This window comes from Elephas maximus, chromosome 4 (assembly GCF_024166365.1).
Source record: "Elephas maximus indicus isolate mEleMax1 chromosome 4, mEleMax1 primary haplotype, whole genome shotgun sequence".
NCBI lineage: Eukaryota > Metazoa > Chordata > Mammalia > Proboscidea > Elephantidae > Elephas > Elephas maximus.
Window position 1 is genome coordinate 125,512,255 of NC_064822.1, and position 13,829 is coordinate 125,526,083.

General features: G+C 36.3%; 1 protein-coding gene across 1 annotated transcript in view; it reads left to right on the forward strand.

Moving 5' to 3' along the window:
* The window catches only part of LEMD3 (LEM domain containing 3), an 87,166-nt gene extending 77,948 nt beyond the window's left edge, over positions 1-9,218 (forward strand). The window contains exons 10-13 of the mRNA XM_049883779.1: positions 5,144-5,225; positions 6,583-6,688; positions 6,769-6,847; positions 7,043-9,218. Coding sequence (XP_049739736.1) covers positions 5,144-5,225; positions 6,583-6,688; positions 6,769-6,847; positions 7,043-7,206 — 431 coding nt within the window. The 3' untranslated portion in view covers positions 7,207-9,218. The remainder of the gene's footprint in view (positions 1-5,143; positions 5,226-6,582; positions 6,689-6,768; positions 6,848-7,042) is intronic.
* The last annotated feature ends 4,611 nt before the right edge of the window (positions 9,219-13,829 follow it).

Consider the following 13,829-nt stretch of genomic DNA (forward strand, 5'->3'; position numbering starts at 1 on the left):
ATGCATTGGGCAAATCAGCTGCAAAAGACCTCTTTAAAGTGTTAAAAAGCAAAGACATAACTTTAAAGACCAAAGTGCGCCTAACCCAATCCATGGTGTTTTCAATCACCTTATTTGCATGGGGAACCTGGACAGTGAATACGGAAGACCGAAGTAGAATTGGTAACTTTGAATTATGGCGTTGGTGAAGAATACTGAATATACCATGGACTGCCAGAGGAATGAACAAATCTGTCTTGGAAGAAGAACGGCCAGTATGCTCATTAGCAGCAAGGATGGCAAGACTTTGTCTTACATACTTTGGACATGTTATCGAGAGGGACCAGTCCCTGAAGAAGGGTATCATGATCAGTAGAGAATCAGCAAAAAGGAGAAAGACCCTCAACAAGATGGATTGACACAGTGGCTAGAACAGTGGGCTCAAGGATAACAACTTCTGTGAGGATGGCAGAGGACTGGGTAGTGTTTTTTTCTGTTGTACATAGGGTCTCTATGAGTCGGAACTGACTTGACGGCACCTAACAACAACGACAATATCACATGCAAGTAAAATTTTGCTGAAGATAATTCGCAAGCAGTTGCAGCAGCGCATTGACAGGGAACTGTCAGAACTTCAAGCCAGATTCAGAAGAGGACGTGAAATGGGTAGATAGTCATTTGAACAGAACAAGGGGATACTGTGTGGTTTAAAATCAGGAAAGGTATGCATCACAGCTGTATCCTTTTAATGATACTTAATCTATGCTGTGCAAATAATCAGAGAAGCTGGACTATATGAAGAATGTGGGATCAGGATTGGAGGAAGACTCATTAGCAACCTATCGTATGCAGTTGACATGACCTTGCATGCTGAAAGTGAAGACAACTTGAAGCTCTTACTAATGAAGATCAAAGACTACCTAGGCTTCGGTATGGATTACACCTCAACATAAAACAAAAATTCTTACAACTGGATCAATAAGCATCATCATGATAAACGGAGAGGGCATATTGAAGTTGTCGAGGATTTCATTTTACTTGGATCCACAATCAATACCCATGGAAGCAACAATCAGGAAGTCAAACAAGATATTTCATAGGGCAGATCTGTTCCAAGAGACCTCTTTAAAGTGTTGAAAAACAAACATGTCACTTTGAGGACTAAGCTGTGCCTGACCCAAGCCATGGTATTTTTAGTCACTTCATATGCATGCGAAAGCTGGACAATGAATAAGGAAGACCAAAGAAGAGTTGATGCCTTTGAATTATAGTGTTGGTGAAGAATACTGAATGTACTATGGACTGCCAGAAGAACAAACAAATCTGTATTGGAAGAAGTACACAGCCAGAATGCTCCTTAGAAATGATGATGGTGAGACTTCGTCTTACATACTTTGGACATGTTATTAGGAAGGACCAGTCTCTGGAGAAGGATGTCATGCTTGGTAAAGTAGAGGGTCAGTAAAGCAGAGGAAGACCCTCAACGAGATGGATTGACACAGTTGCTGCCAACCATAGCAACAATTGTAAGGATGCCACAGGACCAGACGTTGTTTCATTCTGTTGGGTCACTGTGAGTTGGAGGCACCTAACAACAATATAAAGAAAATAGGTTTTGATATTAACTTGTATTTTTATAACATAAAATATATATCTAAATATAACTAAATCAAAATTTTGCTTTTGTTTAAATATATCTAAGCAAAATGTTTTATTACTATGTAAATATGGATGTATGCATTGAGTGGGGAGGGTTGGTTTGGTTATATGTTAAAATATAGTTATTAACAGGAAACTTAATGTTTCTCCCCTTATAAATGCAGTAGTTTAAAAGTTTCATGGTTGGAGGATAGGTAATTACAGTCTTCTAAATTCATTGACACTCTAAGTTGTCTTCCTTTAATAGTATTTCCCCAAATAATTGTTAAATAACTGACCTCTGACTTTTTAGTGTTCAGTTTCTAAACTATAGTTAAATATAAATTGGGTAATTATATAGCATTAATATCTCTAGAAGTATTTTAAAGTATCAGTGAAATATCAAACGGTACCTGCTGGGGAGCCATTGAATTGTTTATGCTTCTGATAGATGTCCTATTTAGAATAAACAACATTTATTCGAAGGATCCAGAGGTAATTCCTGAGGTATTTGAAATGTATCATTCAGTAACTATTGTAGTTCTTGTAGCCCCACAGCTGCTTACAGTTTAGTTTAAAATATATATATATATATTTTTTTTTTTTTTTTTTAATTTTTTTAGTTAGGGAGACAAAAATTGATTTGACCTTTGGGACTACTTTCTGACTGTAAGTGGCTAGAAAGAGTTTCTCTTAGATCTGTTAATTTGTATATCCTTAGATCTCAGCTATGATAAAATGGTAGAAATACTTCTTTTTTCTCTGGTTCACCTGCTTCTGGCCTAGGCCAATATTGGAATTTCAGGGACCTGAGATTGCCTGCAGCTAAAAGGTATCCCAGAACAGAACAGAGCCTATGCACTGCTAGAGAAGTCTGGAAGATACCAGAGGTTCACAGACCACTGTGGATGTGGGGTTTGGCATAGATTGTGTCTAGTGACCATTCTTCCACTCCATATCAGCCACCACTCCTTTGGTCTCACTCAGACTTTTCTTATCACTAGATGCTTCTGGAATCTTTAATTAATATACTCCAGTTTTAATCACAGACCCATCCTTTCAAGTTTTCTGCTTGTGTATTTCTATTTTAACCTCTCCAGAATTCCGAATTCTTTGATACACCTACACTATCCAATTGCTCAGCCTTTCTCTTATCTGTATTTTTTTTTCTATCCATCTTAGGTTTCATAATCCATCTTTCAGTCACTTTCTTGCCAACATCCTCTCTTCTCACCCACGTGGTAAATTCCAACCAAAGATGAAACCATATTTTATCAGTACCTATCTATGTGAAGTCTCTGAGCACTGTAGGAGAAAATCATACAACTTGGCACACTGGTAACTACTATAAATAATCAACCTCAACTGGTCTGTCAGCACCACCTCATGCTTCTAAATTTTATTGGTCATTTCACTTTCCTACTCTCTTCAATAACAATTTTAGATTTCCTCGACTGTTTTTAAACCTTTATCCTTCTCCCCTTCCTCTAATTCTCAGTTAATGACCTAAATAGAAGTGATCAAATTACACCTGTCTCAAGTTTCCATCATCAAATCCATAAATTACCAGAATCTGCACTCATCCTAGCCTCCTATTAGAACTGAAGAGCTGTCTCTCAACAAAGAGCTGATCTTGTGTATCCCTGTATCTCATTCCCTCTAGTCTTTTCAAGCACCTTCCTTTTCCGTGGCTTCAGTTCCTGCCTCTACTGCATCTTTTCATAAGCATTTAGACATGCTCCAGTCTCGCTCATCTTTAAAACACATCATTGAACTCCACATTGTCCTTGAGCTATCACTGTTTCTCCGTCTATTTATAGGTAAATAGCATTAAACAGTTAACTATATTCTTTTTTTTTTTTACTTTATCACCTCTCATTTAATCTTCAGCCTACTCGAATCTGTTCTCCATCCCCACCCCACAGAAACAGCTTGAGACTTCCATGTTATAAAATCTAGTGGATTCTTTTCTTTCCTTATTTTACTTGACCTCTCGACAGTATTTGACAATTAAACACACACTCCTTGAAACGTTCTTCTTTTGACTTTGGGGATGCCACTTTCCTCTGGTTTTCCTCCTACCTTTGACCTTTTTTTTTCCAGTCTTCTTTTGCTGATTTTCCTCTTTTTCTGGACCTTCAGGTGTTGGAGAAAAGGAGCATTGGTGGTTCAGTGGTTTGAAAGGTCGGTGGGTTGAACCTACTAACCACTCCACTGGAGCAAGATGTGACAGTCTGCTTCTGTAAAGATTTAGTCTTGAAAATCCTATGGGGCAGTTCTACTCTGTCCTAGAGCGTTGTTATGAGTCAGAATCGACTCAACAGCAGTGGGTTTGGTTTTTGGTATAGGTATTGGAATTTCTCAGGACATCTTCTCATTCTGCCTCCTCTTCCTAAACAATCTTATGCTGTGACTTCATTTACCACATATATATTGATAACTCCCAAATTTATTTCTTGAACTGAGTGTTCTTTTCATATTTTTATACCCAGCTATATACCTGTCTTCACTAGGAGGTGGACATCAGAAACTCAACATGTACAAGAACTCATTATCTTTTCCCAAATTGACCTCTCCTCCAGTGTCTCCAGTCTAGTTAATGATACCATTCCTCAACTGATCTGGCCTAAACCTGGAATCCTCCTTAATTTCTTTCCTACTCCCCTGTGTCCATTCTTTCAAGAAGTTATATCAACTCTGCCTCCAAAATATGTCCTAATTTTATCCACTTCTTTTATCTGTATTGTTCACCTCTCTTATCTACATTACTCTGATCTCCCTTTTAGACAAATACAATAACCTTCTAACTGGGCTCCTCACATTTACTTCTTTCCAGATGATTAACCACATTACAATCTATTTTAAAAATTTCCAGTTTTAAAATTTTACAGATCACATCATATTATTCCTCTCCTTAAAACACTTGAGTAGCTTTCTATTGCTCTTATGATATGTCCAGATACTTTAATGTGGCCTACATGGCTCAATAACTTGATATCTCCTTATCCAGGCTTATCTATTTTCCAGCTCGTCACATTGACTGTTTTGGTTACTTGAATATACAGGCTGGGGCTGTGTACAGGTTCTTACCTCGGCTTGAAATATTCTTTATACCTCTCTTCACCCTCCTAATTTTTATCTATTCTTCCAGTCCTAGTATAAATTTCACTTCCTTGAGGAAGTCTTATGGGACACTCCCAGAATAGGTTAAGTTACTTTTAAAGCTTTCTGTACTTTTCTCTCTTTGGACTTATTGCAGTTATAATTACTTGCGTGACACCATTGATCATCTTTCTCCCCCACTAAACTGTAAACTTTCTGAGACCAACTGTGTCTGTCTTGCTGACCTTAACATCTAACGTGAGTCTGGCTCATAGGAAGCATGGATTGAATATTCTTTGAATGAACTGAATGACTGGATGAATACCTTTCAACAAAATGGAATGAACTGAATCAATGAATGAATGAATATCTTTCAACAAAATGGAACAATAGCAAATAGTAAAACAAATTTGTTCTTTTGTAGCATTTCACTTAGATAGAAGAAATTCACCGCCAAATAGTTTGACACCATGCCTAAAGATTCGAAATATGTTTGATCCAGTTATGTAAGTATCATAATCAAGAGTACGTGTAAATTTATTTAGAATATTTGGTTGAAAATGTATGTGTCTGTATTTGGAAATCTGCTTTCCTTCCAAATCTCTTAACTACATAAAATATTATGTTCCTGTCCTTTATTTTGTTAAATTCCAAGCAAAGTTTTGGCTATAAGACACAGGTATATAATGACTTGTAAAATCTTTGTACTTGTTGTGAATCTTCATAGCAGATAAATGCTTGAGACAAATTAACATGCATTATTTCAGAAATTTCTTTTCCATGTAGTTACAGAAGCACGTGCTACCCAGAGAATAGCACGGTCAAAAGTCAGTGCTTTAGCAGCCTAATGCTTTACATATAAGCTGTAATAATTATTAGAATGAGCTTCCTAGAGGCCACTGCTTATCCAATAATACGAAATGTCAAGTTCTGTTTTTTTTTTTTAATCCTGACAGTAGAAATTGCATTATATATAAAATATCCTTAAGTCTTATCTGATAACCCATTTATTTCAAGAAATAATTGATATAATGAAATTCTAAATAAGTGACAGCAAAATTGGAAATGTAGGGAAGTACTGTCAGCACACACACACACACGCATGCATGCTAACACACATACACACACATACCATCCCTTTTGCAGAGATAGAAATAATTAGCTGTGCTGAGCTCCCTATTGGGAATCTTACTTCACACCTTTGGGATTAGGAAATCAATGCCAGGCCAGTCTTCTCTTACCTAAGATAAAGATTTACGATTTAAAGTAAAGCTCTGATTCCCCCTGCCTACCATCTATGTCTCACAAATAAGACAAATTTGCATTACAGCTTCCAGAAATCCTACAGCTCTCATGATTGTAAGGTGACTATTTGTATAGATGATTCTCCTGTATCACTCTTCCATTTTTTAGGAAAAGAGAAACTCAGAATACACTATTAGAATTTTCCTTAAGTTCAGGAATTTGAAAATATCAATAAAAATAAAGAAAATATTCAGCTTTCAGAAGTTTATGAAAACTCATTAAAAGTGCTTAACACTAGAAAGATAAAGAAACAACTGCATATACATAGGATTCTAAACATAAAATAACTCGGCACATCTGCTTTGCTGTGGTGAGCTAATCCTTCATTGCCTCAGCTCTGTGTCACTCTTAACACTGGAAAATGAGGGAAGAACTAGGACTAAATGTCTTTTTAATCCACCTACTACTAGTCAACAAGCATTTATTTATTACTACTAACTTTAACGATATGTAGATTTTAAACTATCTCAATTCTAATAGGATATATATGTTGCGTGAGACAATGAAGTCTGTTGAGTAGGAATATGGTTGGTGATTTTTGTTTTCATTAATTTTTAGGGAAATAGGGGATCATTGGCATTTGGCAATTCAAGAAGCAATTTTAGAAAAATGCAGTGATAATGATGGCATTGTTCATATTGCAGTAGACAAAAATTCACGTGAGGTAAAGTAACTTTTAGTATTGAATTCTACTTTTTGTGTTTGTTGCTATTAAACTAAAACTATTTCTTTTTTTTGTCACAGGGCTGTGTATATGTTAAATGTCTATCTCCAGAATATGCTGGAAAGGCTTTTAAGGCATTGCATGGCTCATGGTTTGATGGTAAGAAATTTGAATTCTATAAACATTTTGAAAAGATAAATTATGGCTCAGTGTTAAACTGCATCAGATTTTAAATTAAAGAGTTTTAGATTTTTTTTTTCATTTTGTGTTCATGTGTCTTTTACCACAGTTTATTTCCGATAAATATCAAGCGTATTTTTACAGATCTAAAATACTATTTTTATCTTACAACAGGGAAATTGGTTACAGTTAAATATTTACGACTAGATAGATATCATCATCGCTTTCCCCAGGCTCTTACTTGCAACACTCCCTTGAAGCCATCAAATAAACATATGAACTCTATGTCTCATCTTCGTCTTCGGACTGGCCTCATCAGTTCTCAAGGAGGTTCCTGAAAAGACTTTCTGCTACTCCGAGGACTGTTATTTACAATAGGAAAATTCCTGTTTGGCTTCCTGTCTTCCTTTTTAAATGCTTTTTGTATGTATTATTTTTACTGATGAATAAGCTGTTTGAATGTTCCAGAAATCTTAAGGTTCCAGAGGGACTTAGCAGTGAGGCGGTAATGCTGAGTAGATAGACTCATTGTTTCATTCAGTTTTGGGAGCTCAGTTAAGCCAATGCATTTAAAGTTTTGCATGAGGAACATTGACTGCTTTATTAAATATTTTCAGATGAGGTGGTTGTATTTTGCCACCAAGAAATGTTTGGATAACCACACAAAAGCATGGTGAAGAGGCTTCTTGTATTTCCATAATTTCCTGTGAACTAATGTGAGTTTTTGTATACAGTCACCTGCACAGTTCCTTACAGGCTTATGTGGTAAAACTGTTAATTTCCCAGTTTAACCTTAGGTTTCTATTGCTTGTAAGAGATTAATTTTCTGCAGCTGGAATATGGGAAAATTAATTTGATTTTAGTGGTTGCATATAAGTATAAGGGGATGTACATGTACTTAAACTGGTCTTTGTATATATGTATAAATGCTGGTGGTGGCGAAAGTAGTTTTGTGAGGATGTCTGCATTAAAGCAGTAAAATAAGCTTCCTATTTTATTCGTAACCTAATGTGTATGTATATGTATATATGTGTGTGTATGTATATATATATGTATGTATGTGTATATGTATACACACACATATGTATACGTATGGCTGTACTGTAACATAGCTCAAACAGCCAAACACCTGGAAGTATTAGATACAAGTTTAAAATATCTTTTATATGTTTTATATAAAAATGTCTGAGTATGATTTTGTGTGAAAGTTCTGATACCAGTTGTAATGAATTCAAATTTATGTGAGCAATAAAGAAACAATTGGCAAATATTGGAAAAATATTTTGTGAAAAGCTGTATTTATTATAAATACTAGGGCTGTGACATAGTACCATTGGGATTAAGTCACTTTTTCCACTCTATTTATAATTTAATGAAATGTTAGCACCCCTGTTGTCTGTCAGGTTTAGAACAGGGCATACTGTTGCAGCAAAATGTGTATTTGACAAATTGTATTTGCAATTTTGGGTCGTGAAAGTTTGCAATATAGTAAATGCACGAGTGACCGCTGGCTTTGTGCCTCAGTATTTAATTTGTTTCAGTAAATTTGCTTTGTTACTGTTTATGATTTCAAATTAAAATAGTTGCTGAGCAAAGTTTACTTGTAATCTAACAATTGGCTTTTTCTTTTTTTAATAACTGTTGATCTTGTCAGTCCAAATGAGTATGTGAAGCAGCTGAAATTATACCAATTCTGATTTTGTTTAAAGCTCAGTTTCCTTTTTGTTTTATTGTATATGGTTGGGTTTGCAGCATGAACTTGCACAGCTAATGCACGTTTTCTGGTTAAGTAAACATGATGCACACTATTCTGTAACAGAAAAGCCTATTGTGCCTTACCTTTGTGCTTTTGTGGGCACCATGTTTATGAAGAATAAAAAATGATTTGTTACCTGAAGAGAATAAATTTTAAATTCTCAGTTTATGTCTCAGATGCTAAAGTGTGAAAATATATATAATATATAAAGTAACCAATATTTCTGTATTTTATGTGCATCATAGTGATTTATCTGAGCTTAGTGACCCCATCTTGTGACCTTTTACAAGAGTGAATGTAAAAAATAGCTGTGGCATTTTAAAAGGTCGCCTTTTGATGCAGATGCATCTTTTTCTTGCTTCTAAAATATATTTCATGTAAACATTGTACATTTATTACTGTAATATATACTATTATGCAGCTTATTTTACCTGAAACTGTTAAGCCGACCAAGATCCCTCCCTGCAAGACAGATGGGAATGTGTATAATAACTAGGTATCGAGAAGTTCCGAAGTTTGATGTAATCTGTTACTTGTCCTGTTTGAAAAAAAAGGAAAAAAAATCTAATTAAAAATTTATTAGGGTTTTTTTAATGCGTCTTGGCTTTTTAAAAACTTTTGAAGTGCTTTGTGTCTTTATTTTTTTTTACTGGTGAAAATAGGTTCCTTTATTTTAAATACTGTGTTTGGGGATCTGTGAATAAATGTGTGCATATAGAGATGGGTGAGGACCCTAAAGCTTACTTTTCTGTATGAAAATGCCTTTGTCCAACTCTCAAGTGTTTGAATCAGTGTTACTCAAATTGGGGCAAGAATGTAAATCAGCTGTATCACTAAAAAATATTTAGCTCTGCTAGGTGTTTTTTTATAGCAACACTTCCTCAGAGAAGGAAGCAGTTCTTTTATGTTCTGGCTGAAACTCCTTACCTCATCCTGAACCAATAACAAACAGTTCATGGGTTGGCTACTTTGAGTCTCACTGGTTTAGATTTTCTTGATGGTTTGAGTCAAAAGCCTTGCTTAATCACTCAGTTGGTGGCTTTTATTGATTGCTAACAAGCCCCAGGCACTGTTATTTGTTAGGCATGGCTGGATCCTCAAATGATCACAATCTAGAGCAGGAAGATAGAGCAAAGAAATTAAAAAGGTAGTATGACATAGTAAGAGAGAAATATACTGAGGGAACTTTGGGAGTACAGAGGCACCTTATGCATCTTAATAGAAGGAGAAGACACCAGGGCTGACTTTGTGGATGAGGTAACAGTTGAGCCGTATTTCTATTCAGTTTAACATTTAAATTTAAATTATTAAGCACCTGTTAATCAAATAGGTATAGCAATAAAAATTGCTTTTCCCTAGAGCTTTCAGGGGAACTTCCATTCTTGTGATGAGCTTATAAAAATCAGTGTATGGAACCTGTGTTATTATAAAATCCATTTTCATACTCATTGGTGTGTAGCTTCATGAATATCTTTTAAGCATTGAAGCTTGATTTTGGACTTCGATACATTCTCATTGTATGGTATCCACTGTTTGGATGACAAGTTGTGATTTCCAGCTGAACAAAGTTTTGATGTATTGTGTGCCCAGAATATTTCCTTTAATAAGATTACCCTGTAGTTCTCATTCCCTGATACTAGTGACATCACATTACTGTAGGTCACCTACATGGCCTCTTCACCCTTTTTTCCTAGACTTACCTTGGCAAGTCACTCCTTCCAAATGACTGAACAGAGGATGGTAAATCAAGCAGAATTTTGCCAGCTGCTCTTTTGGAAAAGATACTCAAGAACAGGTACTAAGAATTGAAAATATTTAGGAAACAGAAACTGTGGATTAAAGAAACTGACTGTCCAGTATGCTCATTCTCTTGGCCCAGATAGCATGACTAGCCCTAGGAGGAAAACATGGCTAGAAGTGCATCTTGATGGTAGGTTGCTGTCCCTGAGAAACTCTACTATAGGCAGAAGGATAGACTCATTTTGTTGATTCTTAGATTTTAAATCTGGTAGAACCTGTGCACTTAGGAGATTTACCTTTTCTTCTACTGATAGACACTGGAAATCTGCAAATGCTCTTGAAATTGGAAAGACAGGCAATCTAGGCATGTAGAATACATGAACAAAGACAGACTGATGAGAAACAACCCAGTGTGTGTGTAAATTATAAGCAGTTTCTTACGGTTGATTCACTGAGGACAAGGCAGTAAATATAGACAGGAAGGTAGGCAGTGGTCAGATCATGGAAGGCTTTGTAGTATGAAATTTGGATGTTGGCTGTTAAAAAGAGTTTAGGTAAGAAATGGGTGATGAAGATTTGCTGGGATGAAGGATGGAGACAGCATTTGAAGAATAGGAGATAAAATGGGAAGGGCTTGATAACTCACTAAATATTTGAAAGAAGTTGATGATGTCTAATATTCTAGCACGGGAAATTGAACCCTAACATTTAGAGAATAGGTGATGGCTTAATTAGCTAGTTCTGTATCAAAAAAAATCAAACTACAAATGGGTGGCTTTTTAAAAACAGAAATTTTTTTTTCTCACAATTCTGGAGGCTAGAATTCCAAATTCAGGGTGTGGCTCTAGGGGGAGGTCCTTCTTTGTCTATTTCAGTGTCTAAACCCAAACCCAAACCCAAACCCATTGCTGTCCAGTGGATTTTGGCTCATAGCGACCCTGCAGGATAGAGTAGAACTGCCTCATAGGGTTTCCAAGGAGCAGCTGGTAGATTCGAATTGCCAACCTTTTGGTTAGCAGCCGACATCTTAACCACTGCACCACTAGGGCTCCGTTTCAGCTTCTAGTAGCTGGCAATCTGAGAGTTTTGGGGTTTGTAGGTTTATCTGCCTCCATTGTTGTCAGATAGCGTCTGTCTTCCCCCGTGTCTTTGTGTGCCTCTGGTCTAATATGCTCTTTTTATAGCTCAGAAAGCAAATAGATTTAGGAAGGCCCTGACGCTGATAGATCTCATTAACATAACAGAGAAAACCTTATTCCAAAACAGGATTACATCCACAGGTATAAGAATTAGGATTCTAACACATATTTTGGAGGGACACAATTCATAACTTCATTCTGGTCTGATTTAACTTCCAAAGGGATGTTTTGTTTTCATCTTCCCTTTATCAAAATAAAACTGAATAAAATAAAATGCTGCTAATGTGAGCATTTGAGATTTCAGTGGCTCTATGTTTCCTACTGAATGATAGTTAAGTTTAACTTGGTGTTCAGGGTCTGCCTTTCTAGCCCAGAGCTGTCCAATAGAAATATAATGTGAGCCTCTTGTAATTTAAATTTTCTAATGGCCACACTGAAAAAAAAAAAAAAGTTTAAAAAAGGGTGAAATTAATTGTAATATATTTTACTTATTAGCCTTATATATCTAGATTATCAGTCCCAAGATGTAATAAAAATTTATTAATGAGCTATTTTTTTTTTTTTTCCTGTACTAAATCTTTAAAATCTGGAGTGTATTTTACACTTTCACTTAGGGAGACTCTGAGACAGGGGACTTTCAGTGCTAAAGGTCACCTTATAGCCCATCTTAATTTGGATGCTACATTGTCGTTGGCAATCCTTGATTTGTATTTAAAGTTCATAAAATCTACAGTTGAAAAAGTAGAATCACATACCCGTTTTTCCAAACATGCTTAAAAGTTTTCCTATAACTAAATTGTGTATCAATTATTAAATTTAAATTAATTCAGGTTAAATAAAAATTTTGTTCCTCAAGCACACTAAGCACATCTCAAGTGCTCAGTAGCCACATGCAGCCAGTGCAAGCCTAGACCAACGTGTACCTTTCTAGTCTGTGTTCTACTCTTCGCCACCTGTGCTGTAGCGAAACTGAACTTACCTTTCCTATGCATAAAAATATCTAACCTTTACTTTATTATGCCTTTATTGACATTGGTCATAGAGTCCTTTTTGCCTGGAAGAACCTTCTTTTCCTGTTTCCATATGCCCAAATCTTGCCCATTCTTCAAAATCCTATACAAATGTTCCCTCCATAAAGTCTTGTTGACTTCCCCTGGCTGGAAGTAATCCTTCCATGTGCACTGTAAAAAAAAATTTGATTTTTTTTCCTTTCTTAGTTTTAGCAGTTGCTACCTTGTATTATAGTATCCTCAGTCTAAGCTAGTTTGGCTTTTGTCCTCATCACTCAACTGAAATTGTTCTCCTAGAGATCACCAAAAAACTTTTGCCATATTCAAGAGTCACATGTTTTCAGCTTTCTTTAACTCTGCACCATCTGGCATAGTTGATCATTACCTCTTTTTTTATGGTTAAAATTTTTTCTTTATAAGATAGTACACATATACTAGAATATATATAAAATACATGTACAATTTAAAATACACCCAATCACTTAAGATTCAAACATTAACTTTGACACCCCTCTGTTGTGCCCTTCCCGGATAACCCCTCTTTCTTACCCAATTCCTGGATAGCTATCTACACGTTTTCTCTAGGTGGTATCATACAGACCTAATAGCTTTAAAAGGAGCCCTGGTAGTGCAATGGTTAAGTGCTCAACTGCTAATCAAAAGGTCGGCAATTTGACCCACTAGCTGCTCCACGGGAGAAAAGGCCTGGCAGTCTGCTCCAGTAAACATTTAAAAACCTGTTGCCATCAAGTCGATTACTGCCCTATAGGGTTTCCAAGGAGCAGCTAGTGGATTCAAATTGCTGACCCTTTGGTTAGCAGACAAGCTCTTAACCACTGTGCCTCCAGAACTCTCCATAAAGATTACAGCCTAGGAAACCCTATGGGGCAGTTCTACTCCATCCCGTAGAGTCACTATGTGTCAGAATCAACTTGACAGCACACAACAACAATGGCTTTAAATATTTGTTAATAGCTGAGGACTTTTAGTTGTCTACTTGAAGTTCAGTCTCTTTACCGTGACAAACTTCATTTTATTTGGCAATCACAGGCTCCTCTGCATTGCTGCCAGCATGTTTCTATAGCCTTAGTAACATTGGTGAGCAGAGGTCTGGCAGAGGAACATGCTAAATTACAGAGCTACACTGGAACAGAACTCCCCAACTGGTATGTTTCAAATGGGTGACAGATGTGCTGAGACCTTAGAGTGCTAGCAGGACTTGGGGTGGTGGAGCTCAAGGCCTGGTCACCTCCAGCAGGCTGTATGCACTTCCTTCATGTAACCAGTGCACTGTGCAACTATCATCCTTTTCTTTG